The 16,961-nt window shown below is 26.3% G+C and overlaps 2 protein-coding genes across 2 annotated transcripts; both read left to right on the plus strand.

Moving 5' to 3' along the window:
- The first annotated feature begins 1,047 nt into the window (after positions 1 to 1,047).
- Positions 1,048 to 2,349, plus strand: LOC113873071 (probable CCR4-associated factor 1 homolog 9). Its single transcript, XM_027511040.1, has one exon. It carries the CDS (start codon positions 1,131 to 1,133, stop codon positions 1,944 to 1,946), a length of 816 nt encoding a protein of 271 aa, XP_027366841.1. The 5' UTR covers positions 1,048 to 1,130; the 3' UTR covers positions 1,947 to 2,349.
- Positions 2,350 to 13,048: 10,699 nt separating this feature from the next.
- LOC113873540 (transcription repressor OFP13-like) lies at positions 13,049 to 14,303 on the plus strand. The gene has a single exon (XM_027511695.1). It carries the CDS (start codon positions 13,257 to 13,259, stop codon positions 14,043 to 14,045), a length of 789 nt encoding a protein of 262 aa, XP_027367496.1. The 5' UTR covers positions 13,049 to 13,256; the 3' UTR covers positions 14,046 to 14,303.
- The last annotated feature ends 2,658 nt before the right edge of the window (positions 14,304 to 16,961 follow it).

The raw sequence follows: 16,961 nt of genomic DNA on the forward strand, positions 1-16,961 counted from the left end.
AGTTAAATTTCTTCATACCAAAAATATTTTATTTTAATTTATTTGTCATGACAGTTAATATAAGAATTATCTAATTACGTCATTCATTTTTATTTAGGTTTTTTTTTTTAAAGGTTTCAATCTTTTCTTAATCTTATTTTTTAAAATATTATTTTAATATATTTTATTTTCTAAATTTTATCGCACAGTTCGCATCTAAAGTTGCTTGTGAGCATTATCTTTTAGCTTCTACAATTTTCAACGCTGAGATGATAGAACCACTTTGAAGGAAGGAACTTAAAAAGGAAATAAAAATATTCCTATTTGCTATAAAAAAGGGATAGGTTTTTATTTTTAAAATTCTTTTATGCCGATTTCTTTTTTTAGATATTATTTTTCCTTTTAATTTTCTATCTCTAAGATAAATTTTTATCTTTTAACCTGAACATTCACTTTTATGATGTATGAATGAATTAACTAAATAGATTTTTATTTTAAATAATGAGTTTGACGTGATATATTAATTTGGATTATTATTAAAAATAAAAAATATTTATTTGATGAAAAAAATATTTATCTAAGAAAGTAAACTGAGAAGAAAGTAAGATTCAATTATGTTAGTTTGTATTTAAATTACTTGGGGTAAAATACATTGGTTGTTATTATTATAATTTATTGCATGAAATAAATTTTATTTTCAAATATAATAGATGAGAACTAATTTTAAAACAACATATTTTATTTGAATTGTTAAAAATGGAATAAAATAAAAAAGATATAAATTATTCATAATTGGTTAAATTAATATTTAACATAAATAATTACTAAAAATAAAATAAATAAATAATTATTGGTAACAACAAAGTGAATATTTTTCATATCTTTCTGAAAATCAAATAAGTGATTTTCTATTTAGCTAGCGTGTTAGAGAATATTTGTTTTTAGTTATTCATAAATGCAACGATCCACCGTATCTTTGCAAGAGAAGTTCCAATCAATGATGTAATAAAAATCTTGGATCCAAAACGTTATAAAGGTGGTTACATGGTTCCCCTTACTTTCGTGCTTTTCTTCTTCAAAATCCAAATTGTGAGAAAGAGAAGAGAGGAAAAAGCGATTATCAGTTCTAAAAGATTCCGATCTCAGCAACTATGCTTCTCCCGCATCGTTCCATCGTAACGCGATCGGTTTGGTCTTCCAATCTCGAATCGGAGTTTCAACTCATTCGCTCCGTCATCGAAACACACCCTCGCATATCCATGGACACTGAATTTCCCGGTGTCGTTATCCGCTCCGACCCCGGTTTTCGGCAAAGGGAAAACAACTATGCCGTACTGAAAGCCAACGTGGACCGTCTGAACCTGATCCAAGTCGGTCTTACGCTCTCGAACCGCGACGGAAACCTCCCAAACCTCGGAACCGACGACCTCTTTATATGGGAGTTCAATTTCCGCGACTTCGACGTCGCGCGTGACCCCCATGCGCCGGACTCCATCGAGCTACTTCGCCGGCAGGGCATTGATTTCGAAAAGAACCGCGAAAACGGTGTCGACACGGCGCGTTTCGCTGAACTGATGATGTCGTCGGGGCTGGTGTGCAACGACGCCGTTTGGTGGGTCACTTTTCACAGCGCTTACGACTTCGGGTACCTTGTGAAAGCGTTGACACAGAGCCCGTTGCCGGAGAATGTGCAAGAATTTCTGAGACTCGTTAGGGTTTTCTTTGGGAACAGGGTATTTGACGTGAAGCATTTGATGCGGTTCTGCTCGAACCTCTATGGGGGTTTGGACCGGCTTTCCCAGTCTTTGAATGTGGACCGTGTCGTTGGGAAGAGCCACCAAGCAGGTTCTGATAGCTTGCTTACTCTCCATGCTTTTGAGAAGATAAGAGAAGTTTACTTTGACAATGAAAGCAGTGACAGTATTGTGAAATACGCTGGTGTTTTATATGGCTTAGAGATTGTCTAGTGTAGATTTCTTTGTTTCATATTTGGAGGTTCTCTGATTATATTTTCTATATAATCTGAACAAGTGTACACACCTGGTTATTAATGAGATAAGGTTTTACCAATTCTTTGAATTTGTTCTGTATCCTTTCTACTCTTTTTTGTATGTTTTGTTTCTTTTACTGTAGATTATCTAAATAGGTTGGAAACTAATGCTCAGCAGGTGAATTTCTGGGAATAGGAGTTTTGAAATTAGTGAATCTAACGAATTTGTAGAAAAATTTTGGTTGGACTGCTAGATGTGTAAAATAAGATTTCCCAAGAGATTTCTTCTGACAATAGCTTCAATGGAAGCTCCAAGACTGTATTGATGTTTATTACATCTTCTGTAAATTTGTTATTAAGGGTGTATGGAATGATGTGATATTTACTGAAAAGATGCTGTGGTCATTGTAAAGTTACTTGTAATAAGGAAGAAAAAAGGGGTTAGATTCTGTACTTTTTGGGAGACCTTTCCTACTCCCTTTTGAATGTTCCTAAGTTCCTAACCAAGATGTATTTCCGGACAAGGTTTTATCTTTCGTTAAATTGAGGATCATGTTGTAGATTCAGTTCTAAATTTGCATGCTTTTTGAGCAAACGATAAGTAATTGAAGAACCCAGGATCAGAAGTTGAACAATTTATCGTTTAAGAGACTGCATATGCAAGCTGCAGTGTTCTGTTTTCTTTCTTTTTTCTGATACACGTTTTTTGGGATTATACTTTCTATATTCAAATAATCAGTATTATTACCCTATACTCTGCCCATGAAATACATATGTCTCTCCCCAAGTAAATATTTAATTAACCAGTATTATAAAGACACGCATTTTGTGAAATTTACATAATATAAGCTTCATGAAAAATACATGTCTCTCCCCTTCTTAACTGAGTATCCAACTTATAACGACAAACCATGCCCAAAACCTTTTTAAAAATTAGAAAATATTTAAAAACACAAATTTGATACGATAAAAAAATTTTAGAATATAATTTTAATATATTAAAAGCGATTAAATCATATTAATATAAATTATATTATTTTTTGCATTATCAATAATTTTATAATATATGCATATATTTTATATAATTGTTGAATTATAATTATATATTATTTTAATTTTTCAATTTAAATATAATAATTTGATTATATTTAAATTGAAAAATTAAAATAATATATAATTATAATTCAACAATTTATATTCTATAATAATATTTTTTTACTTTCATATATTACATTAATTATTTTGTTCATTGATACGTAACAAATAATTTTGCATTAATTTAAACTTTTACAAATAAGAATTACATAGTATAAACTTTTAATTCAACAAATACTTTAAGAACAAAACTAGTTTGCTTTGCCCCATTATATGCATATTAATAAAATTATTTTTTTCTCTTTAATTATAATATATGTTAATTGTTCAATTATAATGCATATAAATAAATATTATTACAATATTATAAAATATTTACTTATAATACAATATTTTAAGTTTATTATATAACAAATTAATTATTATCTTTTATTACTCTTTTATTTATATTTATTATAATATTTGTAGTAGAAACAAATAAAAATAATACAATATCTTTTTGTTATAGTAATAAAAAATATTGAAAAATATAATAAAAATAATAACTGACTGGTAATTTGTAAATTTATAAAAAATATAAAATATAAATTATAATTTTTAATGTTTTATAATAGAATAATTATAAAAAGACAGTATATATATATATATATATATATATAATAAATTATATCATTATAAATAAATATTTTATAATATTATTTCTACTATGATAATTTTATAGTAGTGTTATAATTATTTTATTCGTTTATATGCATGATAATTAAATAATATGTTATCATTGATCATGTTTATAAGAAATAATTATTAATAGTTTTTGGTTTAAAATATAAAAATAAATATCCATTTTAACATGTATTAATTTTTATATCATTACTTATTATGAGATTTGTGTTAAGAAAGTATTCACTATTTATTTGTACAACAGTCACATTTATTCATTTATTAATAAATCACCAATTTAAATTATGATGTTTTTGGAATAAAGTATAATTTTTTGACATATAACTACTCTTATATCTTAAAATAGTTTTTTTTTATCTAATTTTATTATTCTCAAAATAATAGTTATTTTACAATTTTAAAGTAAAATTATTTTTTATTGTAAAATTACTTTTAAAATCATTATTATCTCAAAACTCATTTTTCATCTTATATTTTTATTTATTTATTTCATTAACAAATTCTAAAATGGGTATAATATAAAATTTGATAGTACTTTTAATAAAAACAAGATAATTTCATGTATTTTTTAATTTTGTACAATAATCTTAAACAAGTAATTAACACAGCTGCATTTAGTAGTAGGACTTGATTCAAAATCACAAGTTAATTTAGAACAACTACAAAGTAATTAATTCATTATCTATTAGTATTTTTTATTGATCTCATTTGTACGAAAAAATTATCAATATTTTTTTTGGTCAAAAATATAAAAAAAAATAATGACTCGCTTTCATAGGTATTAATTGTTATAATATTAATATTTATTTATTATAATTTACGTTAACAAAGTAATTACCATTTATTTATACATGTGGACACATTTATATATTTTTATATATAAAATACCAATCAATACTATAAATATTTTTAAAATAGAGTATAAATTTATGACATGATTATTTTTTATTGGTATTGGTGATTTAAATATTTATTTCTTACAAATAAGATTAGAGGTACTATTGAAAAGAGAGAAAATGTAAAAAAGTGAATAAAATAGGTGTTAAAATTAGAGATTAATTTTGTAATTTTAAATTGAAGATTAATAATTTGTAATTCTGACACTTTATTTTAAAAAAAATTAACGTATTTTTTATTAGAATTTATTTTACTTCTTGAATGTTTCTCTTAATTTTATTTTAGGAATGAATTGCAATGCAACTGAGTTAAATGTGTTAAATTATGAAGAAAAATAATTAAAATGAGTAAAGAATAAAATAATTTTGAATCTAAATTTTGAATTTAAAATTATATTTGAATTTAGAATTTAAATTTTAAAATAAAGATTTTGGAAAATTGTTGACAAGAGATCTCTCTTATCTATGCTCAAATCTTAACATTCCATTTCAAAACTCCTTCATCTTCCACATACATTATCCTTCTTTTTTACTCTAAGTGTTATCTTTACGAAATCTCAAAGAAACACATGATAATATTCTCTATTATAGGAGTTTTCTTTCCTTTATATTCAAAATAATAAATATTTTTTTGTTTAATTTTTTTTATATTAACTATGCGTAACTAAACACCTCTACAATAAAATTAAATTGAATACTTGTGATGCATGTTAGTTGAGTCAAATATTTTCATTTAGTATAAATATTTTATATCACTTAATTATTTATTTCTATTTGCTTTTTATCATTGTTCTAATAGCTATTTTCTAAGAAGTAAATAATTTTAGAGCTAAGTTTATAAACTTGGTCCTTTTCATTTTGCTAAAAAAAAGTGATAAAGCACTTTACCTTTCTTTATTCTTTTGAACATTACTAGTTTAATACAACATCTAGTATCAAGAGTTAGGTTCATTGTAGCAAGAAGCAATAGACTTCAAGCTGGAAACTTGTAGAACCTACTATTCCAAAATTGAATGAATACTAGGATCATTGGACATTACTCCGATTAATTCTTAAGGTTGAAAGAATATTGAAATCTTATTGATCCAAGAATTTTCAAACAAGTAGAATGAGTTGTATAATTAATATTGAACGAGAAGAAGAATTTGGAGGAACGTAAGCTTACACACCTAAAAATAAAAATAATCTATTTCAAGCAATTAATTGAGTTGTGCTTGAAACAATTTTGAAGAAGGAAATGTCGAAAGAGATATGAAATTCTTTGAAATAAAAGTACATGAACACTAACAAAATTGTGAACACCAAAATTTTGATTTAAAATTTTTTTTATTTTAAAATAAAAATCTGAATTTTAATATTACAAAAGAAGAATAGAAACAAAGGGTTTTAAGAAAAAATAAAAAATTATCTTAATAAAATAGAAAAAATTTAGAATTAATTCTCAAAAGAAAAATGAAATATTACAAATAATTAAACTCTTAAACTAATGTTACTTTATATATAAAAAAGGAAATTTTCATATTTTTAGCATTTTATGAAAACTCTAAAAATAAAAGGGGAGAGGAACCATGAAAGGGGTTCAAGAATTTTGAGGGGAGAAAGAAAAATAAAAAATTTAGACTTACGGAAGCATTGAGGAAGGCTGGTTAACAGCAAAAGTATGGGCTATCCTTTCCTTATTTCACGTTGATTTTTTTTAGCTGTATTAACTTGCAGTATTTCACTCATTCATAGATGCACATCACTATCTAACTTGAATAGCGCCTAAGATCTGGTAGTGGACATCATTGAACCAAGGCTTTTGTAATATATTATTTTCCAACGTTATGCCCATTTTTGCTAAAACTAATAGGTGGTGATCATTTGCTGCTTTGCTTTCGGAATAAAATAAATCCAACTGTGCTCCGTTAGCAACCATATATTCCCTTTAACTAATGTTTTAGCCGTTAGAAATGATTTTATAGCATATAATTTCCATTCACCCCAAATGATTACGTAAATGATGCACTATTTATTTTTCCTTATTACTTTTTTTGGTCTCATCCAACTAACAATTTTTAGTTTTTTTCATTTAAGACCCTAAACTTTATTCTTTGTAAAATACAAATAATAATATAGGATAAATAGGACAAAATTAGAAGTCTTGCTGTAATTTATGTAAAATTTTACTAGTTTTAGTTTATTATTCATACAGCTTGTTGTTAATTAATGTGCTTATTTTTATTATTATTGTTCTTTTTTGTGTTAATTTATTGTTTGCACCTTAATCCTTATTTATGATATCTAGCATTATTATTCTTTATTATATTGTATAATTTTAAATATTTGATGATAAACTAATTGCATTTTCAATAAATGTTAAATAAATAAATAATAATACAATTGCATCAATTTATGATACTAACGTATAGCTTCTCTATCGTAATGTATTATAAATTAATAAAGTTTACATGTACCTACATTACCAAGACTTTATGCAATATTAATTTATCATATATTATTTTTAATTAATTAACTAACATTTTTAATAATCAATCAATTTAAATAGAAATTATTTCTATATGTACCGACGTTACCTTAGGTTATATGTAACATAAATTTATCAAACGAAGTTTTAATTTTTTTTATTAAATACTTTTTTCAATCAATTTAAATATATATTTTTTCACTAAATAGAATTATTTTTGTATTTTAAAATTTCTTCAATCATCTCTTCATTTTACCATACAAATTTTTGCAACATTGATGTGTGATTTACATTGCCTTCGATTGTCCAATAAATTATAAGAGATTTATGTATAACTTATTCTATCTTAAATTTTCTTTTAACATTAATTGTAATTAAAATTCAAATTCAAATACTTGGTTTACGAATAAAATATTTTAGTGATTTGCAATATAATTGTGTAATCTTACTTTACTTTCTATATTATTTCTCATAGAGTACATGTATAATCGCGTTATCTTGTATCTTAAATATTATCATTTTATGAAAATAATTTTAATTTTAAAATAAATTTTCTTTTACTAAACTTAATTTTAATCAACCAATTTCATAATTTTTAGATAGAACTATGTGACTTTGAATTTTTCATTGCACCCGGGGATGCGTAGGAGTAGGAATCGGACTCGTCTAGTTAAAATAATTTTTAAAATAATCCAAATAATATCTCAATAAATAATATTTCTTCTTCTAAAATAAAATAATTAATGTTTACGAATTAAATAAATATTTTTCAGAATTTAAATAAATTTGCACAATTTATTTTAAGTAACCGTTTTAAACGGACGTTGTGGGGTGCTAACATCTTTTCCATAGGTAAATGACTCTGAAACTCATTTTTTTTTCAAAGATCATATTATTTTAAAAAAAAATTTCTAAAATTTTCTTAAAATAAACTTTGGTAGCGACTCCTCTAATATTTTTAAAAATATTTTTCGTTATACTGTTACGACCGCTCGGTTGCGATAAAAATAAAGCAAGCACAACTTTAAATTTTTCTGCACTCTAAGAATTGCATATAAAATAAGATTATGTAGTGTGTTCTATTAAATAATTTCATGATTGAGATTCTATGACTATATATGAACTCAAGAGCACCTTATTAGTATAAGAGTAGCAAATGAATAAGCATAGTGCACTTGCAGAGCAAGTGTTGAAGGTTACATAAAATGAGACTAGAGTTAGACATGGTTGTTGAAGCAGTGGCTTTCAAAGCAAAGCTACACAAGGAAGATGCAGAGGTAGAATGGGTAGACAACTAATAAACAAGGTAACAATATAATGCTATTATTTTATGATTTTGAACATACTTAACACAAATGTATGAAAATGAGTACCAAAATCATTTGACCAAAAGCTATAAATTGGGCAATTCATATTCAAAATAGAAGCTCTCATTTCGACAATGAAAACATCATACATAAGGAGAGAGAAAAAAAAACTTTGTGTGTTCTCTAATTTTTTGAATATTACATAATTTAATATAAAACTGTAACTTTTTTGAACTTCAGTTTAATTGTATGCTAAAGATGCTAATTATTTATTATAATTGCCTTTTGTTGTTATTATTATTTTTATTTGGCCACTCGATAATAAATTTTAGTTAATCAATTGATAAACAATCATATTATTAATATGTTAAAAGAACTGAAGGGGAATTTGAGTTTAGAAATTAAGAATATCACTCAATTACATATATTTTTTAATTAATTAATTGAATTTAACAAACTTTAATGTTCTTATTTAATTGTTATTATATATGATTATTAAGATAACACTTAAATTAAAAGATTGTCATTATTACATTATTATTGAGTAAAATAATAATTGATTAGATGATGAATAATTATAATAACATAATAATTTAAATATGAATTAGAATATATTTAGGTAGTCATTGGAGTAAATCAAAGTCCAAATTTAATTTCATATCATGGTACTATTTGATTTATTCACTTTTATTCTCTTATTAATTCATGCTAGTTTTTATTATTTTCAATTCAAATATTCCTATCAATTTCATTCCTTAATATTCAAGGAACATTAATAATAAGTGCTTATAAGTATAGTTTATAATTGATAGATATACTTGATCAAAAAATTTTTAAAGAATTTAAAATTTGTAACAAAGATAAAAAAAAAAAAACTTATATACTCGTGTGAAAAAAATAAATATATTATTTACCATGTTATTTTTTTATATGAAGCTTAAAAAATAATCAATTATACTTTGTCTCTTGTTAGAAGTAATTTAGTTAAGTTAAGGGTGGTTAAGACTTAGGATAAAATTTACATGCTATACTTTATGTATTTTTTATGTTATTTATTAATTAAAATTTTAATTTATTTAAAAAATATTTAATGTTATTACTAATTATTAAAATAAAACTTTAATTTTAACTTAAAAAAATAACATTAAAAATACCTATTAAACTGCAACTAAATTTTGTGGTTTTATTATCATAATCATGCTTTACAGCGGTGAGTAGAACTCGTGAACTCGACCAAAAAATGCTCAAACCAGAGGAAAAACAATAAATCGAACTGGTTTGTGTTTGATTTCAATTAAAATGGGTCAATAATATGGTTTCAAATGAGTTTATTTGATTTAAAATAAGTGATGAGGAATGGTTGCTCCACTCTGCTCAAAACCAGAGTCACACCACACACGAAATTAGAATATGATATGTTTAAAAGTGAAAACTAAAGGCCCGATTTGAAATTTTCAGTTAAAAATAAATAAATAATTGAGCGAATATTAAATTTTATATTAAATAATTAAAATGTATGGACAAGATAAAAATAAATTTTAGATACAAAATAAGCAACTTTATAATTATCAATTTGTCTCACTCATCTTTAGTTTTTTAAGTTAAGTTCTAATATATTTTTATTTTTTATTAACGTGAGTTTTAGTATTTTTAATTTTTAATAACTTCTTTAAAAACGTTAATTAATAATACTTATACTTCTATTTCAAAAGATGATAGTTTATAAGTTTTTTTTCTAAATTTGGAAATAAATTGATATCATTCTTTAAACATCGTGTGACGAATTCAAAGGATTGGGAAAGCTCAACCCGTAACAAGTCATACTAGCAAATTAGCAATCAAGATAGTGCATTCAGTTTTATTGGGTTGACTATTTTGGGCCCAAATCTGATTTAATGTCCAAGTCTAATGATTTGAGTCTCAAGATACAGGAAAAAAGTGACTTTTATCACGCTTATTCTCATTTTTTAACATATTTAAATCACCAACTGTCTTATTCTTTTTAATTAATTAAAAAAAGAGAGAAAAATCTCACTTTTCTAAACTTGATCTTAAGTTTAAACTGGCTCAGTCAGCTTCATTATTCGATCGAAAGTATGTCCCACAAATGGTAATTAGCCAGTTAAACTCATTATTTTAAGTACTAATGACATCATTCATTACTTAAATTGAGAGACGGAGGAGACACCGATGGAATCTGAAAGTGAATATTAATTAATGATGTGATCACCATTATAATAAAGAACATCGTTAATTATTAATTAATTCGTGAGATTGAATTCAAATGTTTATTAATCAGCTTACTATTAGAATATGTTTTAAATAACTTATGAAAAATATATAAAAATAGTTTAAATGTTCATAAATTATCATTAAAAAAGAGCTTATTCAGTAAATATGTAATTAAGTTACCTATTTAAATACATTTTATTGTTGCTGTAAACATGCAAGAGTTGGCTCAGGGCTCAAATGTAAAATAATGTTGTAGGAACAAGATAAAGAAGAATTAAAGAAGGGGATAAGATGGTAGCAGCTGCGTAACTTGATTTCTAATTCGGTGCTCTCAAGGGCACGTGAAGTGAAGAGTTGTATCTTAGTTAGGTTACACTTGGCTGAGCAACGCATCCCCAGCACATAGCTCTTTGAGTCACAAATATATGCATTTTAGGGTACTTTTGAATTGGTTCACTTTCCCTCCAAAATTAACCTCAACAGTGTTGCTAAGTGATAATGTTCCCTTAACGTCGAAAATTGACCTCATCTTTGCCAAATCAATTTGAAACCTCTAAGCCATTCAGTGCAATGGGACATTCAGATGCTCTAAAAAGTAACTTAATATGACCAACCTGCAAACTTCAAATCATCCATGTAGTGTTAATATATACAAGCCTTCACCTTCTTGCACCCGATTTAGGCAAAAAGATAATTGATAACACTTCAAAAAAAACCCATTTCTTTTTATAGAAGGTAAGCAACTAATTAGTTGAATTAAGTATTTGAATTCAATTAGTAAATGACGCAGGGTTTAATAAGATAGTTTAATTAATTTCAACAAGTAGTAAAACACGGTTCGCATATTTATTGAGAGAGATGTTCAAATTTAATGTTAAGCCACATACTTTAAACACGATTATCTCTTATAAAAAATCTTCAAAAGACCTTCGAAATAATAATATGTGCACTCAATTTTTGAATATAATACAAAAAACTAGCTGCTTTAAATGTAGGGTGATTTTAAGGATGAGCTTTATCTCTTTGAAAATTGGGAAGGTAAAAACCAAGTCATACACTCAAATTGCATATGGTTGCAATATTATAAACTTATCGTGCATATAAAGAGAGGGAGAAAAATTTGTTGATATTTATTATTAAATTTAAACATTAATATTATTTACTATTTTTTAATAAAATATGATGTTAATTAATTGAATTATTAATTAGAAATTTTTTACAGAATAAATTAATTTTCGAAGATTTTATATAAAAATATTTTTATATTATTTTATTTTAACATTTAATACTTTTAAAATATAAATAAATATCAAATTTTGAATAATAGATCTGTAAATATTTAAATTGTGAAAATTTGATAAATATAATTATGAAGATAATATAAGATGATTAAATGAATTCATTAATTATATTTTATAAAAAATTATTAATAATATAAATATTTAAATTTAATATTTAACATGTTATATATAATCTTGTTATGATTAATTATTAGAAGTAAAATTTATTATGATTAATTTTATGAATGATTAAAAAATAATCTTATTCTCATTTTATTTTTCAGTTTTAAAGTTTTGTGAAATAAATTATAATAGCAGCAAAAACTTGTTTGAGTTTCCCTTCTTAAAACTTTAATACAAAAAAATAAAAATAAAATAATACAATATTATATTATAACTATTACTGAAACCTATATATAAATAAATAATAATAATAAAAATTAAATTAAAAACAAAGTAGCCAGTTACTACCTTACCCTTTCTAAGAATAAAAGTCTACCGTACTGACCCGCTTGACGGTCGCTACTTCTACCATTTCTTTTGGCATATTTATATGAACCAAATTTAGGTATATTGTTTTTTGTTTATTTTTAATTAAAATCAAGGTTTTATTTTAATAAGTAATATTAATTTTAAATATTAACTTATATTCATGAATTATTATTTAAATTAAATAATAATATAAAAATATTAAGAAATTACTTAAAATTTTTACTGTTTATATAATAATTTCTGGATCAAAGTTTAACTCAATAATTTTTTTTGTTTTTCATTCAAATTTAATTTATTGTTAATATTTTATCATTATTTTATTAGTATTATTATATTATTAAACATCAGCTTATCGTATAATTAATTATTATTATACTAAAACACATTTAATAGCAATTTTCAAATTAGAAGAGAACTACTATTAAATATTACACGAATTATTCTCTTTATTACTGTAGCAGTTTTACTTCTCATTAATTTTTTACTATTTTATTATATTTAGCGCCCCAAGGCATTCAACTATCACTATTGATAAAAAAAATAAAATAAATAAAAAATAAGCATAATAAATTGGATTGAATTACATTTATTTCTAAAGCCTGAAAAAATTTAATAGGAGGATTACATTGAATTGACCCCACCAACCAACCCCAAGAGAAGCAAACTCAAGCTTCTCCAACTTGTCCCACTTCATCTTTAAAATCTTCCCCCCACAACCCATTCTTGTCTTCCATTAATGCTTCCCTATGGACCAAAACTCTCACATCTAAACCTTCAAAACTCATTTGAACCCATTTTTTTTTTATACCCTCTTTCTTTCTTATTTTTTTTTAAAAAATGAAATTTCTTTCTCTTCTGAAGAACAATGATGCAAGACGATCCTCTTCTGCATCATGGGCTTGGCCATCCTGTCACCAAGCCAAAACCCTTTCTTTCCGAGAAAACATCATCATCAACAACAACAACAACAAAAACGACGTCGTTTTCAAAGCCATTAACTCAGCAGCGTTGGTGGAAGAAAGCCCCGAATCGTTCTTCACCGAGTCTCCAAACTCTGCAAGCTTCTCAACAGCTTCTGAAGAATGGGAACCAATCGAGACAGTGATTCGTGGGTTGCGTTCGGATCGGCTTTTCTTCGAGCCAGATGAGACCAGTTCCTTGTTAGATTCCAAATTAGCTTCTGGAACATTCTACGTTCCATTCAAAGACAGCGTGCTCATGTCCATGGAATCAAAAAACCCTTACGTAGATTTCAAAAGTTCTATGGAGGAGATGGTGGAGACTCACGGTGTCAAAGATTGGGAGAGTCTCGAAGAGCTTTTGTGTTGGTATTTGAAGGTGAATGGGAAAAGCAATCATGGGTATATTGTTCGTGCTTTTGTTGATTTATTAACCGGTCTTGCAGTTGATACTTCTGCTTCTTCATCATCGTGTTCATGTTCCCATTCTCCTTTATCGGGTTGCAGTTCTTCTCTGTCTTCTTCTTGTTGCACTCGTTGTGTTTCGTGTTTAGAAGGTGAAGACGAGATTGTTGAGGAGGGTCTTTGTTCTTCTTTGTTGTTAGCACAAATTAAGGAAGATGTTACACCTAAAGATAAGGCTTCGTCTTCATCTTCAAAAGCCTAAATTATTAATGTTTAGTGAATTAGTATGTAAATCAAAATCCTTAGGTGAAAGTATAACATTACATTTTTATATTTTATGAAAAGTGAATTGAATTCCATTATCTCTCGGTTGTTCTCCTTCTCTCCACATTCTGTGTGCCGTTGTGTTCGACTGTGTGGTGGTGTCACACGAGTGAGGAAAGCAAGCGTGTGGGAGAGATAAAAACATTGATAATGACATGTTTAGGCTGTGTTTGGCCCAATTTAAAAAAAAATAAATTAAGTGAAATACATTAACTGCTGTTTAAATATGAGCTAACGTCTTATTAAGAGCAGTTGACTTTTGTAATAATTATTTTAAAAATATATTCATAATAATTTTAATTAGTTGATAATATAAAAATATTTAAACAATACTCTCTTATTTTTAATATTTTTTTAAAAAATAAACAATTTAAACATGCATTTAATTGGAGAGAATAATTTATATTATTTGTAATATTAAATTAAAAATAAAAAGCAATAGTTTTGTAAAAATTATTTTATAAAAACATAAGTTAAAAAGCATTAAAGTTCAAACTAATTAGCGCTTAGAATTAGATTGTCACTTTCTCTATTTCCTTATCAACATAGTAAGAGACGGGTTGGAAATTCCTACTTTTGTTTTAATTAGAGTGTGATTCCAATTGGGTAAACTCATTAATTATACATCGCTTATCAAATCCATATATATATCCGTAGATAATATTTATGCGGCTAAATGCCTAAATGATAGTAAATCATCTGTTGCTTTCACTACGATGGACAGTCTCACTCTATTTCTCAATCTGAACATAGTTTTTATCAGGAAACACGAGGGAGTTTAGAGTAATTAATAAATGTACAACATATGATTATAGTAGAAGAAAAATGAGGTCAGCTCGTTAGGTAGTGCTTTTGCTTCAACGGCATCCTCTCATTTATGACATAAGAGAGTTCCATGTGGTAACTTGTTGGGACCTTCTTGCAAATGATTATAGATTGAGAAAAGAAAAAAAAAAAAGAAAAGTTGAAGTTAAGTGGACAAAGTTGATATAAAGAAAACGCGATTCTTGTGAACCATTTGAGCTTCATGTGACCTTGATATGATTTCGTACCGAAGACAAATTTAATGGTGCACTACGTATGCGACGAGTTTTTGTGTGGTTAGCGACATTTTGTGTTCTCTCTACAACTCAAGAAAAATTATTAATACAAAGCTGCAACGGGTTTGTGTAAGTTATATTATACGGGCTAAATAACATTATATTTAAGGTGAATTAATGACTTTTTTATAGAAATTAATATAAGTTTTTAATATTTCTACTTTTGATTAAATTATTTATCATGAGACAAAATAGACAAATTCTGTAACACATGTACGCTGTAATATATATATACACATACACGGGTAGCTGATCCATTTGTGGGATAAGCACCATTCTATACGGTACACATGGGTTCATCAAAAGTGACATGGTGAGTGAGATCAAAGCCGTTGGTTTTGAATTATGCAGTCATTATCAAATGATGGGTACAAATCCAGCGCAGAATTTTGGCGTGGTCCTGCTGAACTCATATTCTGTACACCTGCAAGAACCAGCATTATCATGGTCTTGATACTGCATGTGCATATCAAATTATTAATACATACATATGTATATCCATATATTATATGCTTGTGTTGAAATTCATTGTCTTCATATGACACTTGTGTGTGTCAAACTTAGAATACATCTTGGTTACAAGAATCTATTGTGTAGCAGCTGCCTGCAATATTCAGGAAGAGTACAAAAAACTGCAATTCAGCTGCGTAATTGCCAAAAAGATAGTTCAGATTGAAATTGAACCTACGTATTTGAAAATTTCATGTTGTCACAATTTTTAAACATTTTTTATGGAATTTTTATTTTCTGATAGCAATTGGTAGGACAATTATCACCGTATACCATCTAATACCGCAAAAGATATTATTTCTTTGTCACTCACTTTCAAGCAGACTAGAGGTTGTTCGAAAAAACAAGAGTCATCATAGTGTTGAGGGTGAGGAGAATGTCACTACTAATAATCCATTCACTGTATGGTCCCTAAGGAATTGATAGTAACAATAAATTGATTTTTTCCCAAATCCCATCATTCCTAAAGCATGTTTAGTTTTGATTATTTTGAAAGATTAATTTTAAAAAGTAAATAAATGCAAAAATGAATTGTTATATTAAATACGAGTGTATATCTGAACCCAGATATTTTTCCACTCACGTGGCCTAGATAAGAGAAAAGGGAAAACAAACAGTAAAGACCATTTCTGGGCTTCAGTGATATTGGTTCAAGTTATTTCCCCATGATGTGCTGCCAATAGTTTCTTTTTCTGAAATCAGAGCAACACCATTAGAAAAACAAGGATTTTTTTATTGAGTTTTAGTCATAGGGTATATAGTTAACATATGAGCTCAGCTAACCTATTGAGAATTAAAAATAATATTTATTTTTCACCTTAATTATTTAACGAATATTAAATAGTTATTTGAAAATTTTTAAAATATTTACATTTATATCAATGGTTATTTCTTTTAGTTGCTCGGCATATATCTTTTAAAGGTATACATAAACAAAGTTTTTATTTAAATGAAATTGATTTAGAATAAAGCAGCCAAACAATAACTTCTGACATTAATTAACTCGCCGTGACCTGATAAAGGATTCCATATGCTGTTGGTATTCAAAGAAATATCAAAGAGTAAAAAATAAATAAATAAAGTGGAGGTTTTTATATACCTCGATGAAATTATGGTATAAGAATATCCTAGAGATGTTTCTCGTCTTCAATCACTGAACTGAGACAAAGAAAATCAAAGCCTTTGACTTAGAAAATGTGGATTGTAGGGGCCATTGTTAGAGAGTCAAATTGTAGCTTGTTAGT

The sequence above is a fragment of the Abrus precatorius genome, unplaced genomic scaffold (assembly GCF_003935025.1).
Source record: "Abrus precatorius isolate BTA unplaced genomic scaffold, Abrus_2018 Scaffold7, whole genome shotgun sequence".
NCBI lineage: Eukaryota > Viridiplantae > Streptophyta > Magnoliopsida > Fabales > Fabaceae > Abrus > Abrus precatorius.

Coding starts and splice junctions, on each gene's coding strand:
- LOC113873071 (XM_027511040.1), top strand. CDS start 1,131: ATGCTTCTCCCGCATCGTTCCATCGTAACGCGATCGGTTTGGTCTTCC.
- LOC113873540 (XM_027511695.1), top strand. CDS start 13,257: ATGAAATTTCTTTCTCTTCTGAAGAACAATGATGCAAGACGATCCTCT.